Here is a 9,941-nt window from a genome sequence, read left to right on the forward strand (position 1 = left end):
GTGTGTGTGTGTGTGTGTGTGTGGCAGAGGTCAGAACAGAAGCTAAAATAACAGATAATCTCCCAGAACACTAGCCAGGCCATGACACCATGGAGGCCGATCAGCAGCATCAACAGAGGAACAGATAACTTCATACATCATATCTAGAGCTGGGTAAATGTTGGTATTTGCTCTGTTGCATGAAGGTGCGTTCACCAAAACGGCACAATTGCATATGAAGTCAATGCGAAGACAAAAATTAACGCCAGGCAGCCTTAGGAATTACAAAACGTAAATGCCGTTTTTATTGGCTGCTAAATCTAACGCTGACATAATGAACATTTTTATTGTATCTGCAAAGTTGCAAAGTCATTAAACATATCAGCCTTTTCCATTTTATTTCAGATGCAAACAACAGTTAACCACTTGTATTAATGTCTCTGTCGTCAGTTTGCCAGCAGATGTGAACTCACCGACTGATTACTTGCCTACACACCTGACGCTCATTCATCTCATCAGGTTGCCAGGATATACAGTATATACATCCAGCCACCTCGAACTTCCTGTTGGATTGTCTGATGTGTGTGTTACTGCAGAGTCCAGTCCTCATGTTTCTGATGTAGCAGAGTAAGCTTTAAAGCTGGAGCAAAGCTACTAATTTCATATGAAACTAGAAAAATAAGAAATCGGCTGAATGACGCTGCAATGTCAGACTAAATATTGGCAAGGGGAAATCTGGCACGGCGATTTTTAAAGGGTTCTCGCGTGACCTCTGACCTGAAGATACGTGAATGAAAACGGTTCCATGTGACCAACTAGTCTTCCCTTTACAAACATGATAATCACATACAGTTTTGGCCATGTGTGTCAAGAGGAGACACGTTTTTACATTTGAATTTTTCTCTTATTCCAAAATGGTGTATTTGAATAGTTGTTCCATACTGGGGTCCCTTGCATCTCTCGAATTGCATAAATGTGTCTGACTGGAAACCAGAGACTCTTGAATGAAAAGAGATTTTTGATCATTTAATCAAGTCTTGAGTGGTATAAAAATGATTAATTTAGCACAAAATATGTGTAATTATTTCAACCCAAAGATAACAGCTTGGATGGACATCATATACTTAATAATGTTTTAAGCCATTTTTAACTTTCACAGTTTATTTTATTTCTGCATCTTTAAATGAATCTTCAGGTCTACATCTTTCAGATGATCAACACCACTTTTATGTGACATCTATTACAAGAAACTGGTCTGTCAGTGAATTCAGCCTGAATCATCTCAAGCATGGCTCACGTTCTTATGATACACAAAACTCTCAAAGGTAGGGAGAAAAAACATTTCAACTGTCGGCTGGTTGGAGATGAGCTGCGTCTCACCGGGAGAGTAGACAGGGTCATGTGACATCAGCAGGAGGCGGAGCCACAAAGCTTAGTTAGAAAGAGTGACATCCTGTTGGATCTGTAGGCTGCCTATAGTCTTATTGACCACCTTCATCTGCTGGTTGCTGCCTCAATCTCGCGAGGTCCACATGTGTCAGAACAAGTGGGACACAAATCTACCCAGCATGCCTCTCTCTTTGATTCTGTGCAGGCCCAGTTTGTCTCCAACAAGCCTGTTGACACAGATATATTGGGGCATCCCAAGTCTCTTAAATTTGCATCCACGTTTCCACCGGGGAAGCATGGAGATGCAGGAAACCAAGAAACACAGATCACATATATGAATGTATTCAACACTAATAGTCTCTTTTTTACTTCTACATTTGAAGGTCGCGCTGGGCGACATGAACATATTGTCTTGTGGATCATAACGTTGTACTACGCTGAGGTTCTCCTCCAGCACATCTTCTTGCTCCGGCCGTCCCTCCGTCTCAGTCCCGTCCTCTCCGTCCTGCCGGCTGCAGGAATGCGAGAGTCGGGCCCGTCCCAACCGTCCCAAATGACTGCACACACAAAAAAGGATTTAACTCTTTGTCACAATTGTCCCCGCAAGAGAAAACAGCACAAGACTCCCCTAAACCAACCCCCTCTCCCCCAGCCTCAACCCTGACCCACCCCCTCATTGTGCCCACCCCCCCTCGCCCTCCCTCCCCTACCTCGCTCCTGACCCCGGCCGCGTGCATAAAAGACCCATCACAAGTATCGCTGGCCACATTTACAAGTGAAAGAGGCCCAATAATGGAGCGGTTAGGGAGAAGAATGAGGAGACAGAGGGGCACTCACAGATGTGGAGGTGGGGGAGGAGGGGGGAGGAAGGAGCAGCGTCCCATTGTTGCCCCCCATCCCTGATGGAGGGAAGGAAAGAAGGGAGGGCTGGGGAGGGGTGAGGAGGTAAAGTAGGAGGTGAAAGTGGCTTTTTACACCCGTCTTGTGATGAGGGAGCAGAGGGGAGGAGGAAGAGGAAAAAAGGGTGAAAGTAGGGGACGAGGAGAGGAGAGAGAGGAAAGAAGAACATAAAGTGGAAAGAAGTCGACTACTTATAGAGTAGAGTCTGGACTTATTCCACACCATACTCTGGTCCAGCTGTTTCACAGGGAGCATGTGGAAAACAGGATAGTGTGTGTGTGTGTGTCATTGTCCAGAAGGATGGCGATGGTGATACAGCAGCTGGGGGGGGAAGAGGCCTCTAAGCTGACCTCCGACCCCCACCCCCCCCCCCCACCCCACCCCCGTTCCTCACGCCGCCTGTGTGGTGGTGGTGATGGTGGTGGTGGGGGGTAATGAAGTCATCACTGCAGGATCGCGGAGAGACGTGGCATATTCAAGGATCATTTATTGTCATTGTGCAACATAGCAACGCAGCTGTAGCTCACTGATGCTGCAAGAACAACTACTAACTATTTTGAACGATTAAAAATGTTTTTGAATTTGCATCAGAAACAGCAGCAACAACAAAAACAATTCTCTGGTCAGAAAACGTGGCCGACACTATAACATTAAACATCAGGGAAACGTTGATATAAACAGAGTCCACCGGCCTCTTCGGTGCTAGCTGGGTTAGCCTAGCTTCCATCTCAGCTGTCCTCTTATCGGTGGCATTTGGTCTGAAAGTTCTGGTGACCTTTAAACTCTTTTAGATCACATTCCCGATCACAGCTACTCGATATATGCCGCACATTTTTTTTTAAATCTATTTTTTCATTTTTTTATATCAAAAATCAATATCTTTTCTTTCTGGGAAACAAAATATGATGTGTGATTATATCAGCTGGTGACAACCAATAATATCATAGCATCCATCCATCAATCAATCAGAGCTGGAAGGTTGTGATCTCATCTTTTCAACCTTCAAATCAAATTCCTCCCAACGTCTACAGATACTTTGGAAATTATGTTCCAGCTCCACTTTAATCCAACACTTCCTCCTACGATACAAAATAAGAAACTCTATTAATTAACATGAAAATACAACAAATTAAGACAAAAATGCAGCGACATTGATGGGAGCCACCTGCTGCAGCTGATACATGCAGCCATTGGCTCATAAAGGTGCCGGACGGTCGTCTGTGAACCACCTGAAATGTCCTCACAAGCCACAATGTCCCCACAAGACACGTGAGCTGTGAGACACACACAGAGACCTCTGACACCTGTTCATTTCCGACGGAGAAACTATTAATTTCCTGCTGGATGCGATAGTGGCGATACGTCTCTGTCACAAGAGATCACATCTCCGCTACTTCCTGTTCAGAGCTGACAAACAGCAGCTCCGCTGGTTCTCCATCAGTGACAGGAGAAAAGACAACATCTTTTATGAGCTGACGAAATACCAAAACTCAGGCCCAGTGAGTGGAGTTGCATATTGTGAATGTGCTGTACTCATGTCTAAAGAATGCTCCTAAAGCTGGAATAAACGTTTCACACACGACTTAATCCTAAAACACTCCATTCAGATGTGTCGTGTTGCAATGTAGCAATATTTGATGCAATGACATCCATCCATCCATCCATTGTCTACCGCTTATCCTGTATTCAGGGTCACGGGGGGCTGGAGAAGATCCCAGCAATCATTGGGCGAAGGCATGCAATGACATATTCAGCAAAAATATATTTATGGAAAAAGAGAACAAATAAACAATGATGAAAGTGTATGACTAATTGTAAATGATTATTTCATCATGGGAAGTGCAGAGAAAAAGTACATGTTCAACCAACAATCAATCACATTATTTTGAATGTCTGAAATAAAACAGTCTTGTTGTGCATTTAAATTTTATTTTTTTCACAACACCGTACAGTACCTGAAGTTGCATTTGGATTTTGGCAGCAAAGTCCAGGCACTTCAGTGGAAGTTTAGTGGCCATATTGTCCTAAAAGACACAAACAACCCTATAAATACTGTCTTCTGATCGTGGCTTAAAAAGGGGAAGAAGTCCAAGTACCACTAGTAAACCTCTCACTGCCCGGCCTCTGAAGGCAGTGAAACCTACTTGCCAAAAACAACTGATATTTGAGAGTCTGGTGGTAGTAGACAGGCTGTCTTCTCTGTGTACAGTAAAGGTTCAACAATGTTTAAGTATCTGCATTTTAATGAAAAGAACAGACAGAAAACAATATTTGGCTGGAAGGAGGGAAAATAAGCTTTACTGATAAACCTTCTGTGGACTCTTGGCACTAACCAATCTGTCTCTTGAGAAAATCCCCTCCATGTACTAAACTACTACTCAGATTGATTTTCATTGCATTTTAATTGTCCGACTACAAATGATTACCAGTTAACAATCATTAAGTACATGTATACAATTTAAACTCATGGCAGTATATCTGAATTAAGTGTTCGTTTCAGCTTACTGACTTCTCACCACACACTTTGCCTTCACAAAGGCAGAGAGAGAGACTAAAAACACATCAGGTCCATTTTATCCTCCGTAGACGTAAAGTGCACTTTGAGTGTGTCTACACACACATGCAGCATCTTTATAATACATTTTAAATTAAAAATACACAAAGTATAACATCATGTTTTACAGAACTCGGCTGCAGGTGAACTCTGTGTCACCTCTTCCACACTTGGCAAAATGAAGCATTTGCTGCCCCCTGCTGGCAGAACTGATGATGTCCTCTGAAAACTTCCAGGCAAAACTATTTTCAAGTAAAAATCCACCTTTTCTTCCTCCATTAAATGAACAGCCTTCCAGAAAACAACCAGACGTTCATACATCCTGAGTGCATACACAATGTTTGGTATGACACACGTTGTTATACTGAGCTAAGATGCATTTATTAAGGGAGCAGGTATTTCAATGATAAATGGGTTATTATTTCAAGACATGTATTGGTAGATATTATAATTATTGTATATTGTTAATTATATATTTTGGTTAAGCTCCAAATGTCCTGCTTAAAGCTCTGATATATTTCTTGGATTGGAATTTCATGCCAATTCCTCAAGTTTTGCTCAGTGAAATGTCTTATTCCTTTTACAATTTCACACAAGCTAATATTATTCATATTAAATAAAGCCAAAAATGCATCATAATAATCCAGCTAGGATACAAGTTTCCTTAGATCCCAAAAAGTTTAGGGACACAAAGTTGAGATTTAAACTCCTGGTTTAACCGCTGCATGCATCTGCAACTTTGTGTTGACCATACAGATTTCTTCCCCACAAATTAAAATATTTGGATGTATTAAAATGAACAAAACGTTTGCTTTAGATCTCTTTTAAGTAGAACTCCCAAACAAAACAGAAAAGCCAAGTTGCTTTCAACTGTTAGTCGGCTAACAGGTGAGAAAGCAGGGAACCTCCAGCTGCTCCGGGTGGGATCACACCTGTGGGTGAACTGGGAGTCTCTGGTGTGACTGCATCAACATGAAAGGAGGGTGGAGTTGAGAAACAGATTAATAAATATTGATTAAATAGACATTAGGCATTTTGAAAGCACACTGTACCGACTTTAGAGTTCCTAAATGAAAGCTGGAGGTGTGTTTGAGGTAGAGCGCGCCACTGAATAATGCACAGGGAATAAACTCTCCTGTCCTCACAGCTGGACGTGTAACGATGATGCCTTCAGGGAACCTCAGCACTAACAGCACATAGCTGCTTTGAATTTGGGAGGTCCATGATGCTGCTGCTCCGGCCTCCGTTCGGGAGAATCCGGTTTCTCTTCACTACTCACCTCAGGCGGCGTTTCCCTTTCAGTCCTTAAAAATGTATTAGTTCCTGACAGCTCACAGGAAGAGGTTGATTTTGGCGGCGATGGCCTTACAGCCGGTGGTGGAGAAGTAATGTCCAGGGACGGGCATGTAGATCATGTCGTTGCCAACCGCCTCCACCACGTCACTGCGGCCACAGCTGCCCCGCTGGCAGAGCTGCGAGCGGACACAACGTTCTACGTGGCGTCTGCTCAGCGGCAGGAAAGGAACGAAGCGGGTGATGAGCTTCTTCTGAATGATGCTGGACTGGAAGAAGCCACCTGGAGAGAGAAAACTAATTTCAGTTTCTTTTAGTAACGTAACTGTAACTCAGTCAATGTATAAAAGTATAGAATAGAATATAGTTCTGAACATTTATTCCACTTCAATCCAGAAATGAATGTCACAAAATAGGTAATCAACAAAAGTCCAAAAGACATTCAGCCAATGCCACAATACAAAGAAGAGCAGCACAACTGGTCATAATTAAGATAAATGTGTGGCTTTATATAATCCATCCATCCATCCATCCATCCATCGTCTACCGCTTAACCTGTATTCAGGGTCGCGGGGGGCTGGAGTATATAAGGAATATAACATGTAACAAGCCTGAACAAGCCTGATACAGAAATGGACCAGCCTATATTTGGTATTTTTCTCATATGTATATACTTTGTGAATGTCCATAAACGCATACATTTAAAAAAACAGGCTTTTCAAATATATGAAAAAGAAGACTGGTAGTGACAAAAACGGCAAATGATCATTTCTCATCATTGGGCTGGTGAACTGCTGAACAACATGCCATGCATTTCCAACTTTTATATGTGAATTTAAATATGGAGAAATATATTTTTCAGTTTGAGAAGTGAGGACACTCACTGGTTGTGCTGTTGTAAACCGTCTGTGCGATGGTGTCCTGCAAGTCCGCCAACTGGATCTCCTCTCTGTCCTGTCCAGCTTCACGGCTCTCTAGAGCCATGATGTTAATGACCTCCTCTCCTGTGGTGCTGCAGGAAAACACACAAACCGGATCAAGTGTCAATCTTTTATGATATAAACTAATAACTGTTCCAGTGGAGACCGGTACAGCAGCACGGGAGACTGGAGAGAGGCTTCCGAAATCACACAAAATGATAATAAATTCAGGTGAAGTTCTGTGAGAAGTTGCTAAAATCAGGAAGACACCACAGTAAATGTAGAAAGCTCAGAGCGGGACTGTGCAGCCGGTGAGTGGTTTGTGTTCTGCTTTAATATTCTTTTCAAATGTATTTGTTGACTGACTCCATCCTTATAGTTAGCTGTGCTAGCTAAATCCTGGGACCTGTAGTTATGTTTTGACTGCTGCAAAGTTAAAACTATCTCTTGTGGATCCAGTCAGTCCTCTAGCAGAGCTGCTCACACATCACTGCCTTGCTCTCACACACTCATAGGAACGGCTCTTATTAAAACACTGTCATATTTAAAGTACCGTTGCTAAGAAGAGATGTATCGTACCATTTTTAACGGCAGGCAATCGCAATACTTTTCTCGTATCGTATATCATGCAACACTAGTTTGCACATTGTGTGTGTACCTGATGAAAATGTAGATGGCCTTGCGGTAGTTAGTGCGAAACACAACATGGGAGGGACCCAGGAAGGGCTCCAAGACGTCGATGAGACCCGGAGGCATCTTTTCCATCTCGTCAAACAAGAAGACTGAGCGAGCGCACTCCGTCAGGTTCCCCTGCACCCAGCTCTTCAACTCCTCCTACAAACCAAAGGAGGGAAATTCAGTACTGACAAACATTCCTTTCCCACCCACCATCATTTTCTTTCTGCAAGTTCACAAAATGAAGCATTCGGTAAGCTGGAATAAGTCTCATTTAATCTCCAGATACATTTAATTTGTTCTTTGTTTGTATCTTATTTTAGATTTAGTCACAAACTGAAAGTACTGCTCTTAAATGAAGATAAACAATGATCCCTAACTTACCCTGTACTCCTCAACACGGTCCGGTAAGGGGAAGTGCAGGGTGGGAATAAACTGGTGGACGTACGGGCTGCTCATTGCCGAGCCGTACAGATGATTCCCCAGCATGGAGCTGACAAGTGTCTTTCCTGTCCCCGAGGATCCATGGAAGGACAGCACCAGGGGCTGCTCGGGGGTTTTATTCTTAAGGAACCTCTCCACCTCCTCTGACACGATGTCCTGGGCCAGATGTTGTCCGTAAACATTCTTGTAGAGGTCCCACTCCAGGTCTGGATGTTGGGAAATAAAGACCCCTGTGATGTTAATGTTGCCATCCTCAACAGCTTAAAACGTGTTGCCCCTTTTCGACCAAAGTTTTCCAGGATCTACAGAGCCACAGGAACTTAGCACTGCGACTAAAATTTACTTTTGGGAGCCATCACTACAGCTGAGGAGCTAATTTATATCCTGGTAAAAAAAAAAGATAACTGCAGTAAAAAGTACTAATAGTTATTTCTTAGATGTAGTATTCATCTCATGTGTGAAGTACAAGTACTTCGAATTATGTAAATGTACTTAAATTACATTCCTCAACTGCCCAATCAATGGTGTCAGAATTACAGTAACTCTACATACAAATTAATTTAAAATATAAAATATAAGTTATCACAGGAGCTTGCACCACAATGATTTCCAACCTCTTACATTCAGTGCTTTACGTTAGCTAACGGCGAAGAGGACTTCCGGTGTTTTGCTGTGGTTAACAGCCAACCAGTAAAGCAGAGATTACAGCAACAGCATTAACTGGCTCTTCGCGAACACCACAGACTAAAACGCTAGTTAGCTAACCATATTTAAACACGAACAAAACATATCGCATACATTTAAGTTACTTGAGAAAAACATTGCGATGCTTCCCCCTTTTTTAAGGCTAGCTAGCTTGCTAACAAGCTAGTTAGCATTAGCTAGCAAAGACAGAACGTTATCGTCTTACTTCTCATATTCGGCTTAAAGTCGCATTCACAGTTGTCCGATAAACTGCAGTAAAGTTTCTGAAAAACGCCACAGACCGGATTATAAAGGTATAACAACAGCACAGACAGGGTGGCCAACATTTTTGGCTGCCTGCTGGCAGACGGAAAACCCGAATTAAACTGCTTCACAACGACAACTGGTCAGTTTGTAGTTCTTCTACTTCGAGGAAGACGTCCAGACACACGTAGCGAAGCGACAGAAGGGACTACATTTCCCAGTAAGAATCTGTCACAGGGCGTAATTTGCGTGAGGCAGTCTTTTGCGGAGACACGTTGGAGGATCACAGTCCAGAAAGCTAAACAACTGGATTAACCACTGGATAATATTGTTTCTTTTATCGCTGTATACCCAGTGTTTTATTGGATGAACATTAAAATCAAAATGTATGTAACTTTACTGGACGTAATTGCAAAACATGGTAGGATAGAATAAAAACGTTGTTTTCATGGCGTAGACACGTTTAATTAGCAAATAATCATCTAAAGGTTTATTTTCAACGCAAAATAAAGCTTTAGATTAAAATAATAATATAACATAAGAATCGTTTAGATACTTATATTAGAGCTGTAATCTTAGTATAGTATAAATAAACCACAGTAAAAATAGAATAGAAATAGAACGGTTTTATACAGTAGAGGGTGCTATTAATGTGCAAATAGTCTAGTTTGTGAGCCATGGTGCAGTCAAATTATTTTAAATTTACAGAAAACTTGGCCAGACAGAAATACTGAACTGGAAATGTTTTTTATTTTGTTCATTGATTTTCCCGGTCATTACCAACATGGCAGTTGGGGATAATACAACTTTTTATGACTGGATGACAACCAAATTAAATA

The 9,941-nt window shown here is 42.1% G+C and overlaps 1 protein-coding gene across 1 annotated transcript; it reads right to left on the bottom strand.

The window, feature by feature from the left end:
• Window positions 1-5,329: 5,329 nt before the first annotated feature.
• On the bottom strand, window positions 5,330-9,243 carry tor2a (torsin family 2, member A). Its single transcript, XM_084024551.1, has 5 exons — window positions 9,065-9,243; window positions 8,095-8,360; window positions 7,694-7,869; window positions 7,000-7,127; window positions 5,330-6,398 (listed from the first exon to the last, which is right to left on the bottom strand). Exons 1-5 carry the CDS (start codon window positions 9,183-9,185, stop codon window positions 6,154-6,156), a joined length of 936 nt encoding a protein of 311 aa, XP_083880677.1. The 5' UTR covers window positions 9,186-9,243; the 3' UTR covers window positions 5,330-6,153.
• Window positions 9,244-9,941: the final 698 nt, after the last annotated feature.

Source organism: Eutrigla gurnardus, assembly GCF_963514095.1.
Source record: "Eutrigla gurnardus genome assembly, chromosome: 13".
Classification (NCBI taxonomy): Eukaryota; Metazoa; Chordata; class Actinopteri; order Perciformes; family Triglidae; genus Eutrigla; species Eutrigla gurnardus.

Bases quoted from the DNA above. Each gene is read 5' to 3' on its own strand.
- tor2a (XM_084024551.1), bottom strand. From the start codon at position 9,185: ATGTTGGCCACCCTGTCTGTGCTGTTGTTATACCTTTATAATCCGGTC. The intron at 8,361-9,064 runs GTAAGACGATAA...CCCAACATCCAG, and splicing joins CTTTAAGCCGAATATGAGAA to ACCTGGAGTGGGACCTCTAC. The intron at 7,870-8,094 runs GTAAGTTAGGGA...TTTGGTTTGTAG, and splicing joins ACCGTGTTGAGGAGTACAGG to GAGGAGTTGAAGAGCTGGGT.